The 22,401-nt window shown below is 28.9% G+C and overlaps 4 protein-coding genes and 1 long non-coding RNA gene across 10 annotated transcripts; 3 read left to right on the forward strand and 2 right to left on the reverse strand.

The window, feature by feature from the left end:
* Positions 1–56: 56 nt before the first annotated feature.
* On the reverse strand, positions 57–1,282 carry LOC130663790 (uncharacterized). Its single transcript, XR_008989250.1, has 3 exons — positions 1,138–1,282; positions 886–983; positions 57–229 (listed from the first exon to the last, which is right to left on the reverse strand). It is a non-coding gene; the product is annotated as an uncharacterized LOC130663790 (long non-coding RNA).
* A 1,257-nt stretch (positions 1,283–2,539) lies between these two features.
* Positions 2,540–4,709, forward strand: LOC130663794 (probable ribosome production factor 1). Its single transcript, XM_057463262.1, has 3 exons — positions 2,540–3,240; positions 4,110–4,374; positions 4,453–4,709. Exons 1-3 carry the CDS (start codon positions 2,649–2,651, stop codon positions 4,628–4,630), a joined length of 1,035 nt encoding a protein of 344 aa, XP_057319245.1. The 5' UTR covers positions 2,540–2,648; the 3' UTR covers positions 4,631–4,709.
* Positions 4,459–8,485, reverse strand: LOC130663793 (tRNA (guanine(6)-N2)-methyltransferase THUMP3-like). The gene is made up of 7 exons (XM_057463261.1): positions 8,289–8,485; positions 8,054–8,166; positions 6,425–7,087; positions 5,797–5,976; positions 4,984–5,121; positions 4,732–4,910; positions 4,459–4,597 (listed from the first exon to the last, which is right to left on the reverse strand). The coding sequence occupies exons 1-7, from the start codon at positions 8,380–8,382 to the stop codon at positions 4,591–4,593; spliced, it is 1,374 nt and encodes a 457-aa protein (XP_057319244.1). The 5' UTR covers positions 8,383–8,485; the 3' UTR covers positions 4,459–4,590.
* A 243-nt stretch (positions 8,486–8,728) lies between these two features.
* LOC130663792 (ankyrin-3-like) lies at positions 8,729–14,552 on the forward strand. 2 transcript variants are annotated; one of them, XM_057463259.1, is made up of 3 exons: positions 8,729–9,237; positions 10,401–10,470; positions 10,556–14,552. In XM_057463259.1, the coding sequence occupies exon 3, from the start codon at positions 10,584–10,586 to the stop codon at positions 14,082–14,084; it is 3,501 nt and encodes a 1,166-aa protein (XP_057319242.1). In that variant the 5' UTR covers positions 8,729–9,237; positions 10,401–10,470; positions 10,556–10,583; the 3' UTR covers positions 14,085–14,552. The 2 variants fall into 2 exon arrangements, with proteins under 2 accessions (XP_057319242.1, XP_057319243.1); XM_057463260.1 differs by lacking the exon at positions 8,729–9,237 and adding an exon at positions 9,666–9,768.
* LOC130663791 (putative ankyrin repeat protein RF_0381) lies at positions 14,551–22,085 on the forward strand. Of its 5 annotated transcripts, none has more exons than XM_057463258.1 (3): positions 14,551–15,007; positions 17,629–17,694; positions 17,780–22,085. In XM_057463258.1, exon 3 carries the CDS (start codon positions 17,819–17,821, stop codon positions 21,791–21,793), a length of 3,975 nt encoding a protein of 1,324 aa, XP_057319241.1. In that variant the 5' UTR covers positions 14,551–15,007; positions 17,629–17,694; positions 17,780–17,818; the 3' UTR covers positions 21,794–22,085. The 5 variants fall into 5 exon arrangements, with proteins under 5 accessions (XP_057319241.1, XP_057319238.1, XP_057319240.1 ...); XM_057463255.1 differs by lacking the exon at positions 14,551–15,007 and adding an exon at positions 16,440–16,501; XM_057463257.1 differs by lacking the exon at positions 14,551–15,007 and adding an exon at positions 16,460–16,527.
* Positions 22,086–22,401: the final 316 nt, after the last annotated feature.

Raw genomic sequence — 22,401 nt, forward strand, 5'->3', positions numbered from 1 at the left:
TTAAAAAAAAATACGAATGTATTTTCATAATTTATCGTTGTGGAAAAATTCAAAAAATTATTAGACGTCGGCTAACTTCAGTACAATGATAGATGAATAAATTCACTGCCTCACTGAATCACTAATTCACTGAACTCACTACCTTATTAAACACAAACTCACTAATTAATTTAAATAAACACTTGCTACGCCATTTTTTTCTAACAAAATCCCAACATTCCAGCGCCACCTGAAAATGAAATAAAAAAATCTCTTTAATTATTAAAAAATAAATTAGATTACAATTTTAATTGAATTTATTACTTGCTAGGATAAGAATCACTTGATATTTATAACCTCAGAGAATTATTTATGAAAATTAACAAAAAATGAGAGTAATAATAATAATTCTGACCATGAGTGTGAATGTAGCAGATAAGAGACAATTTATAAATTTTAAATAAATTAATTAATTAGAGACAATAACGAAATTTGAAAAAATGCGCGTTCTAATTTTTCAATTGTCTAAATACTCATTTTTTTATTTTTATTCTACTTACGTTTTAATTCTTTGTTCAAAAATTTTTAAAGTTGCTCATTGTCAGTTACATTCACCTTCAAGCAACCCGAACTTAAAAATATATTTTTACTGATAAATATAAATTGTTTCATGTAAACTATTATCACATTATAATTTTAAAGTCTCAATAAAACGTATATTCTATTAATTATTAATTGTTAACTAATTCAAAATTAATTAAATAATAAAATAAAATGCTAACACACAGGAGACGCTAAGTCCCGGAGACGCGACTCTACAAAATGGCTACTGCGCATGCTCGGAATTCGAATTTTGTGGCAAGTAACGCAAGCTGCGGCGCTGATGTCAGTAATTCAAAAACTTACCAGCGGCCATGTTTTTTTTGTTGGAGCCGTTGCTGCGTCATTAAACTTTGATGTCCTGGACCCCGACATGAATATTTATGATCAATTTCAGCCTCGTCCTGTAACATAATTTAAATATTTATTGATTATTTTAAGTAAATTAATTTTTTATTATACATGAAATTTAAATTACTTGGAACTTGAATATTATTCGATAAATGAGCCGATGGTTAGAAAAATTAATAAAATATATTTTGGCTGATAAATATTTACCAATTTATGAAAATTATTATCTCAATATACTCGTAAGGACTTTATGCAGCTAATTGACTATTATTTAGCTGTTGTCAGCTCGATTAAATGCTTCAAATTAATTAAAAACTGGGGACGTAGACGAGAGATGTTGGTCAAGCGTAGACATGATATAGTATGAAGTTGATCGCAAGCCCGCGGGAACTAAAATAAGAGCACTCCGGCTATTGGTCGATGCGTTCATTGCGCGCGCGACTGGCGCTATATTTGAATTCCGATTTCGATTATTTGTTAAGGCCATACTCAGACAATGACCTCCGTTTTTTAAATATTTTCAATGGCTTTCAACTGCCATAAGCGTATTAGAATTTTATCAATGAATTAAAAAAAATTGAAATCTTAATTGAAAAAAGGGCAATTGCGCTGATGTGGATTTAAAAAAAAGTTATTTGCAGTTGATATCAATTGGGAGTTAGAAAAAAATTGTTAAATACTCTGATAGCCAGAGTTTCTCATCAGAAAGTTTGTGTATATGAGTTACAACCAACTTGACATCAATTTATGGAAATGCCAACTTTGGCTATCAGGGTTTGGAGTACATTAGTTGCGACCAACTTAACGACAAGTTGCCGACAACTTTCAGCTTTAGTAACTGATGACCAAGTTGTTTTCACTTTTTCCAGAAAGTTGGTGACTAATTGCCGTCAACTTATGTAAATGACAACTTTGCGGCCAACTTTACGGCAGATTGCGGCAGTAGATTGTCGCCAACTTGTTGCTAACTTGACTGTCAGAGTAAATTTCAGTAAAATCTTCATATAAATTTTATAGCTCGAATTTCAAAATTTTTTATGCAAAAATTTATTCAATCAAGATGATACTGAAGTTAGCAGACGTCTAATAAGTTTGAGATTTTTTTTTAGACGATAAACCATAAATAGAAAATATTTTTAAAAATTGCACCTGTATTTTTTAAAATTTTCTACATTTGCTTATTTTTTTGCAATTGATTTGTTGAAAAACAAAAATTCAAAAATTTTTAAATTTCTGCTAACTTCAGGATCATCAACCGAGTTCGTTTAACTCTTTACAATTAATTAATAAAATTTGAGTACAGTTATTAATTAAAAAAAAAAAAAAAAACTAAATATATGCATGTGTGGAAAATTAAAAAAAGCTAAAGGTGCATTTTTTAAAATATTTTTTTTTCTTTATTTATCGTTGCTAAAAAAATCCAAAAATTATCAGACCTCGGCTAACTTAAGTATCATAGATATCGCATATTTTTAAATAATGGGAGGAAGGGCATTGTCTGAAAACGCGCTTAAATTTACGAATATTTGAATTGGAAGTATAAAATTTAACCAGCAGGAAGCGGTAGTGATATTTTCTTTTTTTTTTTTTAACAGAAATAAAAGTATAGGTTAGAAATAGTAAGTTGTGTTGAGGTTGAAAGTAAACACACGTGGGTGATTTAAATCATCAGTGAAATTTGAATTATTATTTAAAATAATAAATATAATAAAATAAATATGAAAGTTAAAGATTTGCGTAAAAATCCATTGCGCCGTAAAAAGCCAGAAAAAGATGATGAAGGTGAAGAAGGTGATAAAATAAAAGTAGAAGAAAGTGATAAAGATGACAAGAAGGTTAGATTTCCATCGGACACAAATTTTAATCACATAAAATGCAAAGCCGTAAGACAAATGAAAGTCCAGAAGATGATGAAGGCCAAGGCGAAGGCGAAAAAAGAGGCCAAAAAGACCCGGATCCAAGAAGGAGCTCCAAAAGGTGTCACCCATACCATCGAAAGTCTGAGAGAAAAAGATGAGACCATGATTAAAGGTGACCTAGATGATGAAGAGAATGCTGAGCTGAAAGCTGAATTGATGAATGATGAATTTGCTGCTTATTATCAAAAGGATTACGAACCAAAGGTTCTGATAACTTATTCTGACAATCCTACGAGAAAAACAAGAATCTTTGGTCGTGAATTAACGCGCATTATTCCCAACTCAATTTCACTTTATCGTAATCGCTCGGGTGTTAAAAAAATGGTGAAGTCTGCGACTGCTCGAGGGTTTACTGATATTGTTATTGTAAATGAGAATCAATGTCAGCCAAGTATGTTTTTTTTTATTTACTTAAATTATTTATCCTGATACGATCCTGAGTTTGATGATACTTAAAGTAGCAGAGACTAGAAAATTTATTTCTTTTAAATAAAGGAATAAAATATTTGTAGAAAAAACTAGAAAATTTCACGTAAACAACTTTTTTAAAAAATACTTTTGTGCATAATACAAAAATATATTTTACTTACGAGTAACTCGTTTATAAAAATTATAAAATTGTCTGATGCCTGCTTCTTTCAGTATCATCAAGTTTTTAGACAATCAAAAATTTTCGGACTTTTTTGTAACAAATAAATTACAAAAGGAAAAAAAAAAAAAATATGCACATTCAAAAAATTAAAAAAACTATAGGTGCTATTTTTTGAAATATTTTTTTTTTTTTATAATTTATCGTTTTGAAAAACATCCCAATTATTAGACGTCAGTTCACATCAATACTATTATCGTGATTCTAAAGTTAGTCGACGTCTGATAGTTTATTTTAAAAACTATAATTAAAAAAAATGCACCTATAAATAATAAAAATAATAAAAAAATAATAAAAATAATAAAAAAATCCGAAAATTTTTAATCAACTGCTAACTCCAGGGTCATATTATCGTGATTCTAAATTTAGCCAATGCCTAATAATTTTTGAATTTTTTTAAAAGAGACAATTAAAAAAAAATCCATATTTTAAAAAATTCCACATATAGATTTTTTAATTTTCTATATGTGCATTTTTTAGTTTTTTTTTTCTTGTAATTGATTTGTTGAAAAAAGAAATCCGAAAATTTTTAATTATCTGCCAACTTCAGAACCATATAATCCTGATAATAAATAATATTTTAGTTTATTAAAGTTTTATATTTTTTTTAGATGGTATGCTGGTCATTCATTTACCAGATGGTCCAACAGCTCTATTTAAACTCAGTAATGTTAAAATAACTCCTGAATTGAAGCGAAGTCACAAAGAAATCACAACTCACAGACCGGAAGTTATTTTAAATAATTTTTCTACACGATTGGGTCACACTATTGGACGTATGCTGGGTGCTCTCTTTCATTATCAGCCGGAATTTAAAGGTCGCCGAGCTGTTACTTTCCACAATCAACGTGATTACATATTTTTCCGACATCACAGGTATACTTCTATTCATACTTTAATATTTAATTTGATTTATCGTAAAGGAATTGTTTCATTTAATTGAATTACTTTCAGATATGAGTTTGATTTAGAAAAAGGTAAAGCTAAATTACGTGAACTGGGACCAAGATTCACTTTGAAATTACGATCACTTCAACACGGAACCTTTGATAGTAAATACGGAGATTATGAATGGATTATTCAAGGTCGTCGTCATGCTCTGGAAACAAGTAGAAGAAAATTCTTCTTGTAATTTATATTTTTTTATTGTCTTTAAAAACTTATAGACTATAAGGATTAATTATTAATAAAAAATAATTAAGTATAAAATATTTGAGTTTTTAAATTTATTACTCTGATTGATCGGAAGACGACGATGACTTTCTTGGCTCAACGAGTGTCTTTACTCTTGAGACAAAACTATCGTATGATAAATTTGTACGTTTTAAAACGTAAGCCGCTGCATTGAGTCCTCCCATACTTATAGACAAAGTTTTTTTTACTCTAAATAAATCTGAGGCTGATTTTAAAGCCTAAATATTTAAAAAAAATTTTAATATTTACTTGTTAATTATTAATTACATTAAATTAAAATATTAAACTTACCACAGTAATACTTCTTCGATCGTAAGTCAATAAAACTAATCGTCCATATTTCATTTTAACAACACGACCTAGTTCTATTAAATATTTTTTATACTGAATTCGATTGTCTGACATTGATCCCATTCTTTTACCAAACGGCTTTAAAATAAATTCATTTATTAATTCATTTAATTATGTCATTAAATATCCAGAAATTAAATCGTTAAGACAAAATATTTAATAATAAAAAAGCTAAATGTGATCGGAACGTTTTTTGCAGGACGGAAATAAAAAAACTAAATGAAAAATAAAAAAAATCTACTGGATCTCGATTTCTGAAAAGTTTAGCACGTCAGCCGAAAATTGCAGGCCACCCCTAACTACCCCTCAAGTCACCTTTAAAGTAAAATTACATAAATTTTTTTATGATACTGAAGTTAGCCAACGTCCAATGATTTTCAGATTTTTTTTACAAACGATAAATTATTTTTAAAAAATTGCACCTTTAGTTTTCATCATTTTCTACAGGTGCATATTTTTAGTTTTTTTTTATTGCAATTGATTTGTTTGAAAAGAAAATCTGAAAATTTTTAATTGTCTGCTAACTTCAGGATCATAAATTTTTTTTATTTCCGTTACGCGAAAAACGTTTCGATCTTCAGGTACATCAACTTTTTAAGAAATTTAAATATCACAGTAACTAAATATATCAATATACTAGATATATTTTTCAAAATTTTTTGTCTTAAGATATTTTAGCTTGTGGATGTTTAATTTTTTTACGGTTAATTTATTTAAAAATAAATTTTGCCAGTATAAAATTATAAAAATTACCATGTCTGTTACAAAAGCATCAACATATGAATCTTTGAACGGTAATTTTTCCAAATTCCATTTGATTAAATCTGTTTTATAAGCTTTAGGTAGCATTGCTAAATTTAATCTTGATCTTTCTATGGCTTTTTCATGATTATCTCCACCAATTATATAACACAATGGAAATTCTTTTGCTGCCTGAATTTTAAAAAAAAAAAAGAAAATGACAGTATAAATATAAATTATTAAATTTTTAATTACAACCCTGATAGCCACCTCATCCACAAGTTAACTTCAAGCTACTGCCGTATTCTGAAGGCAACTCAAAAGAAAGTGTTGGAGAGCAAGCAGTTACCTTTAAGTTGACAGTAAATTGTCTGTAACTTGAATTCAATTTGACTACAAGTGTTACTGTCAAACAATGACGTTAAGTTGATTGAAAGTTTCACTTTAAATTGACAGCAAGATTTTCTGTTAAATTACATTCAGGTGAGGGCAGTAGATTTGCATCAATTTGCACGCAAGTATTATCCAGCCGAGGCTTGCCAGAAACTTGTCGTTAAGTTAGCCGTAAGTGTTTCACTGCAGAACTTGCTAAGCAATTATATTTAGAGTGTGGCTATCAGGGAAAACTTAAATATTTTACCTCAATGGGAATAGATCCGCCACCACACATTGGATCGATAATAATTTCACCGGGTTTGGGTTTAGCCAGTCGCAATAAATTGTAACAAATTGTTGCTCTCAAGGTTGTAGGACCAAAGAACGCGATATTTCTCCGATGCAGTGACTCATTAGTAACACGTAAATGCAATATTGTCTCGCCATGAGTTATTTTGTACAAAATTTCCAGTTGATAATCCGTCAGATCAACAATCCAATGATACAAATCATTAAACTCTCCGCCTAAATTAACAGCAACTTCCTGTGATTCAAATGCATGAGTTCCGGACCTTTCACAGGAAACACGATAAGACAAAATATCATTTTCATTTGCTGCCGCTGGTTCTTTCCCTCGTTTTTTTCTACCCGGCACGGATATTTCATCAGCTGGATTTTTTCTTTTCTCTTCTTTTGCTGCCTTGTGAGCGTCTACTACTTTTTCGTACTCTTCAATAGAAGGAAATATTTTCCCAGGAAATTTAGTAAATTTCTTCCACGCATTTACACTCTTGTCTAATTGTGACTTATTTTTTAATAACGAGTCTTTAAGAAGTTTGAAATTGTACTCCTTGTCCTTTTTGTTATATGAATAATAATTAACATCAGCTAGTATATAAACATTGTCTATTGATTTCAATTCTTCGACCTGTTAAAAAAAAATTCATTTATTATTTTAATTGATATGAAATTAAAGTTAGCCACGAGTGTGAATGTTGCAGACATCAGACAAATTTAAAATTCTAAATAAATAGAGTAAATAATTAAAAAAAAAATGCATTTATTAATTTTTAAATCTTGTAAATGCGCATTTTTTTCAAATTTTATTTTATTAATTATTTAATCTATTTATTAATAATTTTAAATTTGTTTGATGTCTGTTATATTTACACTCGTAGTTAGCCGACGTCTATTAAATTTTGAATTTTTTAAAATTCGATAAATTAAAGAAAAACAAATATTTGAAAAAATTGCACTTATATTTTTTTTAATTTTCTACATGTGCACATTTTTAGTTTTTTTTAAATTAAATCGTTGAATACAAAATTTGAAAATTTTTAATTGTCTGCTAATTTCAGGATCATTAATTAATTCAAGTATCAGATTGTCAATCTCCAGTTAATTTTCGTACAGAAAAAAAAGATTTTTTGGCAAGAGAAATTTTTACTCACTTAAAAAAAATTCCCACTTGTCCTGAGAAATTTTTTGTGATATAAATTGATAATAAAAATTTTTCTTTACCTCAAAAAAATTTTGTTGAGTCAAGAAAAAATTTTTCTAGTTCTGAGAAAATTTTTTTCATTAAATTTATAGTGGAAAATATTTCTTGCACCAAGAAATTATTTTTTTCTGAGCGGTTTTTTAATAATAAAATAATTTTGAAAAAAAACTAGTAAAGTTTAGGGACTGACTGCTGGTATTTTACTTCAAATCAACTTATTTTCATTTTGCAATGTAATTTATCAATAATTATCAGCATTGAAGTGAAATTTAATTATTATGGAACCAATGAAGAATTTTTAAATATTTTGTGGCCCATAAATATATATAATTAATTATTTAATGAGACTGGCAGCTGGATAGTTTAGTAAAAAAAATTATTAATGTAATGGACCTTATAAAAATCATCTATTGGAATGTTAAAATATATTTTCCCTCGATCTTTAAAAACCCGTAAGTTCTGTGATATTTTTTCTCTGCACTCGTCAATGGCCTGCCATTCGAATCCTGTAAAATAATTATAAATAACTAAACATCATTAAACATATGGACTTATTATTTGTTTGTGTAGTAAAAGTAAGGCTATGCCTGTTATGATATAGAATATTATTTAATAAATCAAAAATTACCGGTGTCAACTGTAGCGCCGATTGTTATTAAATTGTCATCTTTTTTAGCTATGTCGAAAATTCTTTCTAATTCTGATTTAGGTTCTTCAGACATTTTAATTGACTTTTATTTTAATTTTATTTTATTTGTATTGTGGAAAATTAAATAATGGGATCAGCTGATCGTTACTACACGTGTTGCACGTGTTTATACAAATACATTTTATGAGTGTGAATGTAGCAGAGATCCGACAAATTTAAAATTATAAATAAATAGAGTAAATAATTTAAAAAATAATAGACTTGTAAATTTTTCAATTTTTCAAATGCGCAATTTTAAAAATTTTATTTTATTAATTATTTAGTTTATTTATTTATAATTTTAAATTTGTCGGATCTCTGCTACATTCACACTTATGCATTTTGCCGTACATTTTTTATGGTATTGAAATTAGCCGATATTTAATAATTTTGGAATTTGTTTTTTAAATTATAAAAAAAATTGCACTTATAGTTTTTTGAATTTTCTACATGTGCATATTTTTAGTTTTTTTACTTTTTATTAAATTGTTAAAATAAAAAACAGCGAAAATTTTTTATTGTCTGTTAACTTTAGGATCATAATTTTTTTCGATCTTTGGTCAGTAATTAAGAAAGTCGATCTGTACCATCGGAGATCTGTATTATCGAGACACCTGTATCTTCTTAATCGTCATAGACATCGTGGGTACGGAATTAATATAAATACGTTAGCGCGCAAGATTTAATGTGATGCGTATTTCTACTGATTCAGTAGTTCCTTGTCAAGTTCCAGACCAGTTCTAACATAACAGAGTCGCTGACACAATGCAATTTCTTTAAAATTTATTTGAATAATTAATGTTAGAGTTATCGGCTTATTTACTTTATTTTTTAAAATAACGAATAACGCCGTATTGACGTTTATTGATGATAATTTTATTACCATTACGTAAGTATACTTTTTGTCATCGTTATAAGATTTTAGTATTATTATTTTTCGTCATTTAATTACTTAGTGTAGCTGAAAAAAAAATCTATTTCCTAATTACTATATGCAAGTAGTACGCGATAAATAATGAGTGTGGTAGCAGACATCAGGCAAATTTAAAATTGTAAATAAATAGCGTAAAAATTAAAAAAAACTTGTTAATTTGAAAATTTTTCAAGTGCGCATTTTTTAAAAATTTCATTTTATTAATTATTTACTCTATTTATTTATAATTTTAAATTTCTCTGATGTCTGCTACATTCACACTCATCATAAATATCGTATTTTTTATTTGTAGTTTTGTTTTATTTTTTTTCTGTAAGGTAAGAGACCCAGTACCCGATCACTCATGGATTTGTATATCTATATTTACTAAATTTGACTAAATATATCTATACAAACACATCGAGTGATCGGGTACTAGATCTTTTATCTTACAATACATTTATACAAAGACTCCAGTAAGAAACTTTTCAAACATCAATGGTGGAGGTATGGTAATCGTATGTTTATTGTGAGAAATCAAATTTCATGATTAGCTTACGCATTATATGCGCATTCGATTTTTTTATGGTATGCGGTACACCGTATATATATATATATATATCATCTCAGATTATATACAATTGAGTGGCAGTTGTATTTTTTACTTGGTATTTAATTATAAATTTTTATTAAAAACTATACATATAATTAGTATTCACACATCATAATAATTAATGAAAAAAAATTATTAATTTTATTTAAAAAAAAAAAGTAAAATTATAAGTGTAAGTAAAACAACTGTACGTAAATCTCTTGGTGGTTCAAGTGAATTTAAAGAAACAATTCAATTTAACAGGACTTATACTTGATAGTGAGAAATATTTATTTTCAATACAAACTATTAATTATTCAAATGATCATTTTTGTATCTTGTAAAATTGCTTAGACATTTTAATATTTAAATTAATTTAATCACTGTAATAAATTGAAATCATAAAGAAGTTTTAATTTAAAATTATAAATCGGCTGTTCTGCTTCCCTTGGTCGTTTATATTTTTTTTTCTCACTAAAGCTGAAAATTAATAAATTTAGATAATAATTAAAAATTTTATCTCAAGGATTGTGTTACTTTTTTCCAGGACTGCGTAAATCACTGGGTCATCGAAATCAGGTGGTAAGATTTCGACGCTAATTAGTCAATAGTGACTGGTAAAGTAAAATTTTATTTTCAATTTAAACATGGGTCCAAAAACAATAACAGTAATATATAAATTAAAATTTTTTTATTTTGTAGGAATAAATAAAAACAAAAAATATAGAAAATGATTAGACGACAGAGTGCATCGGAATTGCCATATCAGGCAGTTCGTTATCGGATTCTGCAAGGAACTATGGACGTTAATACAAAATGTGAGGTAGAACCAGGGGAAGAAATGACGGCTTTGCAACTTGCGGTAAAAAAACAAGACTGGAAGTTAATCAACTATCTTCTACAAAATAACGTTGGTGTCAATGCTTATACATCAAAATGTGAACCGGCACTTTTTTTGGCTATTAGATCCGGAAATGTGGGTTTAGTTAAGACTTTAATTCATCATCGCGCTAGGATAAATATCACGTATGATAACAATACTCCCCTGCACTTGGCTGTTGATCAAAATAATTACGCGATTACTGAATTTCTTATCAGACGAAGAGCCGAAGTAAATGCTCTGACTAAAGAAAATCAGAGCCCTCTGCAGATCGCCATTGAAAAAAATAATTTAAATTTAGTGAAACTGCTGATTAAAAACAACGCTGATATTAATAGAGTCACAAAAAATTATGAAACAGCTCTAATTTTTTCCATAAAAAATGAAAATTTTAATTTATTCAAAATATTGTTGGATGCAGGCGCTGAAGTAAATCCGGTGAATTTGCCACCGTTATTCGTGGCCGTTGAAAAAAATTGCTACAAAATGACTGAACGTCTTATTGAACGAGGAGCAAATATAAATACTATTTACAACAATCAAACAGCGTTAATAATTGCCGTTGAAAAAGAAAATATGAAGATCGTTAAATTATTAATCAGAAATAAAGCAGACATTAATGTTGAAATAGCAGCCGCTCAAACAGCTTTGCATTTGGCTGTCTTACAAGACAACTATGAATTCACGGAATTTTTGATCAGTTCCGGAGCTGATGTCAATTCTCTTGATGGCAGACGACAAACACCATTGCACATTTCCGTTACGAAGAAAAATAAAAAAATAATCAATTTATTACTTAAGAACAATGCTGATGTTAACGTCTTTGATGATGACAATCTGTCACCATTAAAGATTGCTGTTATCAACGGAAATAAAGAAATCGTGGAGCTATTACTTGATAAAGCTGAAATAACTGTCAAAAAAAGTTTGGAATCACTTTTAAAAATTGCTTGGTACAGTAATGATTTTGAAACTTTTGAATTATTATTTGACGTTGGTCTTAAAATATATCCGTTGGCTGCTGGCAAAATCGTGCCACCGCTACACATGGCTGTTATTAAAAATAATTTAGAAATTCTTGATGATTTGATTAACGATGGCGCAGACATCAATGGTTCATTTTGGGGAAAAACGCCATTAGAAATTGCGGTCTGCAGAGGGTACGAAAAAATGACAGAATTACTTGTAAAAAATAAAGCAAACGTTAATTTAAAAAACGGAGTAGATATTCTTAAAGTCGCTGTTAAAAAAGATAACTTTGAATTGATGCGTATATTGGTTGACGCCGGTTCCAATGTTAATTATGGATCACCGTTACATGAAGCGATTGAAAACAATAACTATGAGATTGTGAAATATCTTATCACTAATGGAGCTAACGGTAGTTCCGTTAATTCTTTAATTCGTAGAGTAAGGAGAATTACACCATTACAACGTGCTGTTGGAAAAGGAAACCAAAAAATTGTTAAATTACTAATTGAATATAAAGCCGATGTTAATGACAGACCATTTTTTCCTAAATCTGCATGTTTAATAACAGCGATAGAAAATAATAACTTTGAAATGTTAGAAATATTAACCCATACTAATGACGCCGAAATAAATCCACTTGTAGGCCAGCCACCATTACATGCAGCAGTTCATAAAAACAACTACAAAATGACCGAGTATTTGATTAATAAGGGAGCGCGTGTCAATACTTCTTATGACGATAAAATACCATTACATATTGCTGTTGGTTGTCAAAACAAAGAAATAGTTAAATTACTGATTAAAAATAATGCAGACGTTGATTTCATTACTGAATCTGGAGTAACAGCTCTCGGTATTGCTGTTGAGAAAGAAAGTTTAGAATTGGTAAAAATATTATTGGATACTGGTGCTAACATAAATCCTTTCTCCATCTTCCCACCATTACAAATTGCTGTTGGTTGTCAAAACAATGAAATAGTTCAATTACTGATCGAGAATAAAGCAGACGTTGATTTCACTACTAAATCTGGAGTAACAGCTCTCAGTATTGCTGTCGAGAATGAAAGTTTAGAATTGGTGAAAACATTATTGGATGCTGGTGCTAACATAAATCCTTCCTCCAGCGTCCCACCATTACATATTGCTGTTCGTTGTCAAAAGATAGAAACGGTGAAATTACTGATCAAAAATAATGCAAATGTTAATTTCATTACTGAATCTGGAGTATCAGCTCTTGGCATTGCTGTTGAGATAGAAAGTTTCGAACTAGTCACAATATTATTGAATAGTGGTGCTGACATCAATTCATCTTCTGATAAAGGTTACTCGCCATTGCAACATGCGATCATGAAAGGCAACTATCGAATCGCTGAATATCTGATAAATCGCGGTGCAAATATAAATGCTCTTTGCCGTCGTGAAAAATGGGCTACAATGCGTGATAATCGTTACAATTCATTTACTAATTGTATCAGTGATTCACAATGTAGCTTATTACAGTTTGCTATTGACTATTACAAACCTGCAATGGTAAAACTATTGATGGAAAATAAGGTTGATATCAGTTTGGTTGAGAAGAATAATCCACTATTTCTTTTCGATGCTATTAAATATCTGAGTCATGAAATATTGGAGCTTATATTGTCTACTCAAGTTAATGTCAGTTGCATTGATACTCGCAAGCTTGGTTGTAGGGAAACTCTTCTGCATGCGGCTGTAAAATTAAAATATTCGAAACATGAAATAGTAAAATTGTTGCTAATGAGCGAAAATTTTATTGATATTAATTCACTAACAACTGATGGTAAATCTGCCCTTGATTATGCTGTCAATAGTGATGATATCTGTATTATAGGTGCTCTTCTAAATGCAGGTGTTAAAATTCCCAGGTATTACGCTAAGGCAAATATGGGTTATCGTAACACTGGTAGACAAATGATTACAGACCATATTGTTAAACTAAAAGCTGCTAATTTACATTTTGATTATGAAAACTCACACGATCTAAGTAATGAAAACTTTAATATTCTATATCCCGAGTGCTTAAAAGAAGTTGAACGGATGAAAAAAACAAAAATCGTGAAAACTAATTTATCATATTACGATGTAATAATTAAGAGCAAGCATAAAACAGCTTTAGGATTGAGCAATACGAATTTTCACGTCAGATTTGACAGCGAAATGTTATCATTACAATTCCCATTATATGGTGGAATGATCATCTACCGCCTAGATGAAGCACAAAGAAGACGACAACTATTAGAAAAATCTAATAAAATTCTTTCTCTTGTTTTTTATGGTAACTTGCCATACGATGTTATAAGTCAATTAAACTATTATTTAACATCTAGAGATTTAAAAATTTTATCTTCACGTTGATGACAAAACTATTTAATGGGCTTTCGACAAAATATAAATTATGATTTTTTTTATGTAGAAAATTGTTTTATTTTTCAATACTCTCATAAAAAAATACATTCAATATTAAACTTTACTCAGAAAAGGTAATAAATTCAGGTTTACGAAAAATGCAGCCCCGTGATTTTACTAAAAATAGAACACTTTTTTTTTTAATATAAAACTTTTATATTGATTACAAGTTAAGTATTGCGTAGACAAACCTAAATATTTAATTAATGATATTTTTACATTACAAAGAGACCACACAATTATTATATTTAAATTCATCAGTATGAATAGAAATGATTGATTAATTTTGTAGTCAACTACTTATTATTCAGGCTGTCATATAATATTTTCTAACTCTATTTATTTTCTAAGCTTTGATTAAGAAGCTTTGCTTATATTTATTTTCTATTTTTGTTGAAGATATTTAAATTACAAATATTATGCTGCTATGAAATAAAACAAAATGTCTTATACGTGTAATTTAATTTATGTAGCAGCTTAAAATTTCTTTATTTAAATTCAATTAAATATTTTATGAGTGTGAATATAACTGACAATCGTCAAATTCTTAAATTTTTGAATAATAAATAAAATAAGGGTGGAATAAAAACTACAAAATGTGTATTTGCTCTGTAGACTTTACTGAGTAATGTATGGCTATCAGGGTACGTTAGCGCAAGATTTAATGTTATGCGCGTTAGCGTATTTCCACTAGTTCCTTGTCCAGTTCCAGACCAGTTCAAACATAACAGAGTCGCTGACACAAAGCAATGTCTTTAAAATTTCTTTGAATAATTTATGTTAGAAAATTATCGGCTTATTAATTTGATTTTTTAAAATAACGAATAACGCCGTACTGAGGTTTATTAGTGATAATTTTATTACTATTGCGCGTAAGTATACTTTTTGTCATCGTTATAAGATTTTAGTATTATTATTTTCCGTCATTTAATTACTTAGTGTAGCTGAAAAAAAATTATTTCCTAATTACTGTATGCAAGTAGTACGCGATAAATAATGAGTGTGAATGGAGCAGACATAAGGCAAATTTAAAATTGTAATTAAATAGAGTAAAAGATTTTAAAAACATTTTTTATAAAATTGCACTTATTAACTTTTTAATTTTTCAAATGCGCATTTTTTTGAATTTTATTTTATTAATTATTTAGTTTATTTGTTAATAATTTTAAATTTTTTAATGTCTGCTATATTCACGCTCATCACAAATATCGTATTTTTTATTTGTAGTGATGTTTTTTTTTTTTCTGTAAGGTAAAAGACCCAGTACCCGATCACTCATGGATTTGTAAATCGATATTTACTAAATTTTACTAAAAATATCTATACAAATACATCGAGTGATCGGGTACTTTTTATCTTACAATACATTTCCCTAGCGGATCCGTATACACCGTGTAAACTTAGTGTAAACTCGATATATACCTAGTGTCAGAGTAAATTAGGGGTTTATTTGGTGTATACTCGGTGCATATTGAGTATACACCAAATACACTCAAAGTTTACACTGAATTTACACGGTGTATATGCGCACGATATACACAGAGTTTACACCGAGTATATACTAAAAAAATTTGTGAAGTCGACTTCTGGATCCTCAGAACAAACGTTGTAAAGAAAATTTTTTTTGAAAAAAATTGAAATAAAAAAAAAATCAAATTTTGAAAAAAAATTAACATTTTTAAAAAAATTAAAATTTTCAGAAAAATAAAAAAAAACATACACATAAGGTAAAAGACCCTGTTGTTGACCATGACCCAGTTTCTGACCTTTTCAACTTTTTTCTAACTTACTTAAAAAACTATAACTTTAATAAGAAAATCGACTTTTTCTTAATTTATAGTAATCTATTCTCAGCCTAATTAATGGCAATTTGAAAAACATAGGAATTATTAACTGAATAAAAAAAAATGATTTAGTCGTAGGTGGCTGAGGAAGCCATTTTTTAACCCTTCGTTGGTCGCGCTATGAGCGATTCCCCGCTTTTTTTCTTTATTTTGTAATATAAAAAAAAAAATTATTTTTTTTGTCTTTCAACAATTCAGCTATTCCTTCTTTGATCTATTTGACATACATTAAACGTTATAATTATTCATAATCATTATATATTAAATAATAAATGTCGAATGAACGTCGAATCACGGCGATTCCCCGCAAGCGCGATCAAACTAGACAGTAAAATTTTATTCTCAACGTTGCCACATATACGGAATCGAAATATAGATAGCTAGTGTGGCTGTCATAAATTGTCTATAAATTTGGCAACGCTGTATGAAAATTAACATTGCGACAATTCCCTAACCACGTGGTGTAGTCTAAGCAGTTGACGTTAGAAGGTGCGGCAATTGAATCTGTGCATTAATTATCATGTCAGTAAAAAAATTTAGTTAAAAATGTATGGATAGATAAATATTTAATTAAAATTAATTTTAATATACTTATAAAAAATATTAAAATGAGTTTTGTTGCTAAAATTTGAGAGTTAATAACTAGGCTCAATTTTAAAGGTGTGATGAAGTTGTTGACCCTCAAATTCTAACCTACTACGAACGAGGTTATCTTTTTTATTACATGTCTATAAAATGTAAAAAAAACAATATTTATAGTTTTATTAAATTATTTTTTATAATAAAGGTATAAATTGACATTAAATATTCATTTTTTTAAATAAAAGATCATATTTAGATCTTGAAAGTATATTTTTGGAGTGATAAAATGGAGGAAAAGAAAAATAAACCAGAGTAGTTTTAAGAAATAATTTTAATTTTTTCATTTATTGTTTTATAGCATGACTAATTATTTATATTTTAAATATTGAAAAAAAATATGTATTTGTTATAAAAAATTTTTTTCCAGTCACACTTAAAAAATTTTTGACTGCTTACAGCACTTAGAAATTTTTATGAAAATGGGACTTAGAAAAAAATTTTTGGTGTAAACTTGGTGTATACTCAGTGTATATACGCCGCGTATACACCGTGTATATTTGGGGTATACTTAGTAGATAGCGATCCGCTAGTTGGTATTTAATTATAACTTTTTATTAAAGACCACATGTTGACAATAAGTATTCACACATCGTAATAATTAATGAAAAAAAATTATTAATTTTATTTTAAAAAAGTAAGTAAAATTACAAGTGTAAGTAAAACAACTGCACGTAAATCTCTTTGTGGTTCAAGTGAATTTAAAGAAACAATTGAGTTTAAGAGAAGTTATACTCGATAGTGAGAAATTTTTATTTTTAATAAAAACTATTAATTATTCAAATGATAATTTTTGTATCGTGTGATATTGCTTAGACATTTTAATATTTAAATTGATTTAATCACTGTAATAATTTGAATTTATAAATAAGTTTTAATTTAAAATTATAAATCGGCTGTTCTGCTTCCCTTGGTCGTTTATATTTTTTTTTTCTCACTCCAGCTGAAAATTAATAAATTTAGATAATAATTTTAAATTTAATCTCAAGGATTGTGTTACTTTTTTCCAGGACCCCATGAATCACTGGGTCATCGAAATCGGATGAGAGGATTTCGGCGCTAATTAGTCAATAGTGGTAAAGTAAAATTTTATGTTCAATTTAAACATGGGTCTAAAAACAATGACAATAATGTATAAGTTTTTATTTTTTTATTTTGTAGGAATAAATAAAAACAAAAAATATAGATAATTATTGTAAAATGATTAGACGACAGACTGCATCGGAATTGCCATATCAGACAGTTCGTTATCAGATTCTGCAAGGAACTATGGACGTTAATACAAAATGTAAAGACGAACTGGGGGAAGAGATGACAGCTTTGCAACTTGCGATAAAAAAACAAGACTGGAAATTAATCAACTACCTTTTACAAAATAACGTTCTTGTCAATACTTATACATCAAAATGTGAACCTGCACTTTTTTTGGCTATTAGATCTGGTAATATCAGATTAGTGGAGACTTTAATTCATCATCGCGCTAAGATAAATATCACGTATAATAATAATACTCCCCTACACTTGGCTGTTGATCAAAATAATTACGCAATTGCTGAATTTCTTATCAGACAAAGAGCCGAAGTAAATGCTCTGACGAAAGAAAATCAGAGCCCTCTGCAGATCGCCATTGAAAAAAATTATAAAAATTTAGTGAAACTGCTGATTGAAAACAACGCTGATATTAATGTAGTCACGAAAAATGATGAAACGGCTCTAATTTTTTCCATAAAAAATGAATATTTTGATTTATTCAAAATACTATTGGATGCAGACGCTGAAGTAAATTCGGTAAATTTGCCACCGTTATTCGTGGCAGTTGAAAAAAAACGCTACACAATGACTAAACGTCTTATCGAACAAGGAGCTGATGTAAATAGTATTTACAACAATCAAACACTATTAATAATTGCCGTTGAAAATGGAAATATGAAGATCGTTGAATTATTAATCAGAAATAAAGCAGACATTAATATTGAAGTAGCAGCCGCCAAGACAGCTCTTTCAGCAGCGATTATAAAAGGCAATTTTGTCATATTTAAAATGTTAGTTGACGCGATCGCTGGTTTAAATTCCCTCAATTTATTGCCACTACATTTGGCTGTTTTACAAGAAAACTATGAATTCACGGAATATTTGATCAGTTCCGGAGCGAATGTCAATTCTCTTGATGGCAGACGACAAACACCATTGCACATTTCCGTAACGAAGAAAAATAAAAAAATAATAAACTTATTACTTAAGAACAATGCTGACGTTAACGTCTTTGATGATGACAATCTGTCACCGTTAAAGATTGCTGTTATTAACGGAAATGAAGAAATCGTGGAGTTGTTACTTGATAAAGCTAAAATTACTGTCAAAAAAAGTTTGATACTACTTTTAAAAATTGCTTGGAACAATAGTACTTTTAAAATTTTTGAATTATTATTTGACGTTGGTCTTGAAATATATCCGTTGGCTGCTGACGAACTCGTACCACCGCTGCATATGGCTGTTATCAAAAATAATTTTGAAATTTTTGACGATTTGATTAACGATGGCGCTGACATCAATGGTTCATTTTGGGAAAAAACGCCATTAGAAATCGCTGTTCGAAGAGGGTACAAAAAAATGACAGAATTACTTGTTAAAAATGAAGCAAACGTTAATTTAAAAAACGGAGACAATATTCTTAAAGTCGCTGTTGAAAAAGATAACTTTGAATTGGTGCGTATATTGGTTGATGCCGGTGCCTATGTTAATTATGGATTACCATTAAATCAAGCGATTAAAAACAATAACTATGAGATTGTGAAATATCTTATTGCTAATGGCGCTAACGTCATTTCCGCTAATACCTTCATTACTGGCGCACGGAGAATAACACCATTACGTAAACTCGTTAGATTACTGTTTGAACATAAAGCTGATGTTAATGACAGACCATTTTCTCCTGAACCTGCATGTCTAACAACAGCGATAGAAAATGATAATGTAGAAATATTCCAATTACTTTTGGATGCTGGTGCTAATATCCATGAATTTCATTACGAAAAATCTTTAATATTTATGGCTGTTGATAAAAATAGTTATGAAATTACCAAACACTTAATCAATCACGGAGCTGATGTTAATACATGTTTTGATAATAAAACACTATTATATCGTGCTGTTGAGAATGAGAACGAAAGAATAGTCGAGTTATTAATTGCCAATAAAGTCGATGTTAATAAAATTGTTGAAGAGACATATTCATTAAGATCATTTCCGACAGCTCTTTATAAAGCTGTTGAAATTGGTAACTTAAATATAGTAAAAATATTAGTCAACGCTTCTAACATCGATGTCGATTTATCTGATTACTTTAAAGATCGACCGTTACATGAAGCGATTCGTAATAAAAACTACGAAATAACTAAGTGCTTATTAGAACATGGAGCGAAGATTAATACTAAAGATTATAATAATACATTAGATTATGCCATTAATAATGGAAACAAAGAAATAGTTCAACTACTTATAGATAATAAGGTAAAGATTGATAACTTCTGGGGTTCACCTTGTGTTGCAGCTGTTGAAAAGAATAACTTTGAAATATTAGAAATATTAATCCATACTAATGAGGCCGGAGTTAATCCATTGGTAGGCGAGCCACCATTACATACAGCAGTTCGTAAAAACAACTACAAAATGACCGAGTATTTGATTAATAAGAGAGCGCGTGTCAATACTTCTTATGACAATAAAATACCATTACATATTGCTGTTGGTTGTCAAAACAAAGAAATAGTTAAATTACTGATCAAGAATAAAGCAGACGTTAATTACATTAATTATTATGGAGTAACAGCTCTCGGTATTGCTGCCGAGAATGAAAGTATTGAATTGTTGAAAATATTATTAGCTGCTGGTGCTAACATAAATCCTTCCTCCAGCGTCCCACCATTACATATTGCTGCTCGTTGTCGAAAGATAGAAGCGGTGAAATTACTGATAAAAAATAAAGCAAATGTCAATTTCATTACTAAAGTTGGAGTAACAGCTCTCTGTATTGCTGTTGAGATTAAAAGTCTTGAATTAGTCAAAATATTATTGAACAATGGTGCTGACATCAATTTATCTTCTGTTGAAGATTACTCGCCATTGCAATATGCGATCATGAACGGCGACTATCGAATCGCTGTATATCTGATAAATCGCGGTGCAAATATAAATGCTTTTTGCCGTCGTAGAGAATGGGCTACAAAGCGTAATAATTGTTGCAATTCAATTACTAATTATATCAGTGATTCACAATGTAGTTTATTACAGTTAGCCATTAGCTGTAAAAAAACTGCAATGGTAAAACTATTGATTGAAAAGAAGGTTGACGTGAGGTTGGTTGAGATGAATAATCCACTATTTCTTTTCGACGTTATTAAATATCAGAGTCATAAAATGTTGGAGCTGATATTGTCTACCCAAGTTAATGTCAATTGCATTGATACTCGCGAGCTTGGTTATGATGAAACTCTTCTGCATGCTGCTGTGAAATCGGAATATATGAATTTCGAGAAAGTGAAATTATTGCTAATGAGCGAAAATTTTACTCATATTAATGCACTATCAAAGAATACATCTGCCCTTGATTATGCTGTCAATAGAGGTGATATGTCTATTGTACAAGTTCTTCTTAATGCAGGTGCTAAAATTAAAGTTGAGAAGTATGGCAGTAGGGGAGTTTCTTATTATATCGACGACTCTATCAGAAAAATGATTATGGAACATGTTGTTAAACTGAAAGCTGCTAATTTACATCTTGATTATGATAACTTACACGATCTAAGTGACGAAAAATTTAATAATCTGTATGCCAAGTGCCTAAATGAAGTTGAACTGATGAAAAGAACAAAAATCGTGAATACTAACTTATCATATTACGATGTGATATCTAAGAGCAAGCATAAAACAGCTTTAGGATTGAGCAATACTAATTTTCACGTCAGATTTGACAGCGAAATGTTATCATTACAATTCCCATTATATGGTGGAATGATCATCTACCGCCTAGATGAAGCACAAAGAAGACGACAACTATTAGAAAAATCTAATAAAATTCTTTCTCTTGTTTTTTATGGTAACTTGCCATTCGATGTTATAAGTCAATTAAACTATTATTTAACATCCAGAGATTTAAGAATTTTATCTTCATGTTGATGATAATGATATTCAATGAGCTTTCGACAAAATATGAATGATGTTTCTTATGATACTGGAACTAGCCGACGTCTAATAATTTTTGGATCTTTTAAAACCAGAAATCTAAAGAAAAAAAATTATTTCAGAAAATAACACCTACCGCTTTTTTTATTTTCTACATGTGCATATTTTTAGTTTTTTTTAATTGAAAATGAATCGAAAATTGTTAATTCTCTGCTAATTTCAGGATCATTGTTTCTTCATGAGTGTGAATGTAGCAGACATCAGACAAATTTAAAACTATAAATAAATAGAGTAAATAATTAAAAAAAAAATATTTATAAAAAATGTACTTATTGATTTTTTAATTTTTTAAATGTGTAATTTTTCTAAATTTTATTTTGTCAATTATTTACTCTATTTATTAATAATATTAAATTTGTCTGATGTCCGCGACATTCACACGTATCAAAATTATTATATTGCAATTTATCAGTATAATTAGTAATAACTGTTTAATTTTATAGTCAACTACTGACTGTTCAGACTGTCATATAGAATTTTGTGTCTTTTTTCTTTAATTTTGATTAAAAAGTTACTGATATGTATTTCCTATTTTTAATATT

Source organism: Microplitis mediator, chromosome 2, assembly GCF_029852145.1.
Source record: "Microplitis mediator isolate UGA2020A chromosome 2, iyMicMedi2.1, whole genome shotgun sequence".
Taxonomy (NCBI): domain Eukaryota; kingdom Metazoa; phylum Arthropoda; class Insecta; order Hymenoptera; family Braconidae; genus Microplitis; species Microplitis mediator.

Bases quoted from the DNA above. Each gene is read 5' to 3' on its own strand.
- LOC130663794 (XM_057463262.1), top strand. From the start codon at position 2,649: ATGAAAGTTAAAGATTTGCGTAAAAATCCATTGCGCCGTAAAAAGCCA. The intron at 3,241-4,109 runs GTATGTTTTTTT...TATTTTTTTTAG, and splicing joins TGAGAATCAATGTCAGCCAA to ATGGTATGCTGGTCATTCAT. The intron at 4,375-4,452 runs GTATACTTCTAT...AATTACTTTCAG, and splicing joins ATATTTTTCCGACATCACAG to ATATGAGTTTGATTTAGAAA.
- LOC130663793 (XM_057463261.1), bottom strand. From the start codon at position 8,382: ATGTCTGAAGAACCTAAATCAGAATTAGAAAGAATTTTCGACATAGCT. The intron at 8,167-8,288 runs GTAATTTTTGAT...ATTATTTTACAG, and splicing joins CGGCGCTACAGTTGACACCG to GATTCGAATGGCAGGCCATT. The intron at 5,122-5,796 runs GTAATTTTTATA...TTTATTTTAAAG, and splicing joins ATGCTTTTGTAACAGACATG to CCGTTTGGTAAAAGAATGGG.
- LOC130663792 (XM_057463259.1), top strand. From the start codon at position 10,584: ATGATTAGACGACAGAGTGCATCGGAATTGCCATATCAGGCAGTTCGT.
- LOC130663791 (XM_057463258.1), top strand. From the start codon at position 17,819: ATGATTAGACGACAGACTGCATCGGAATTGCCATATCAGACAGTTCGT.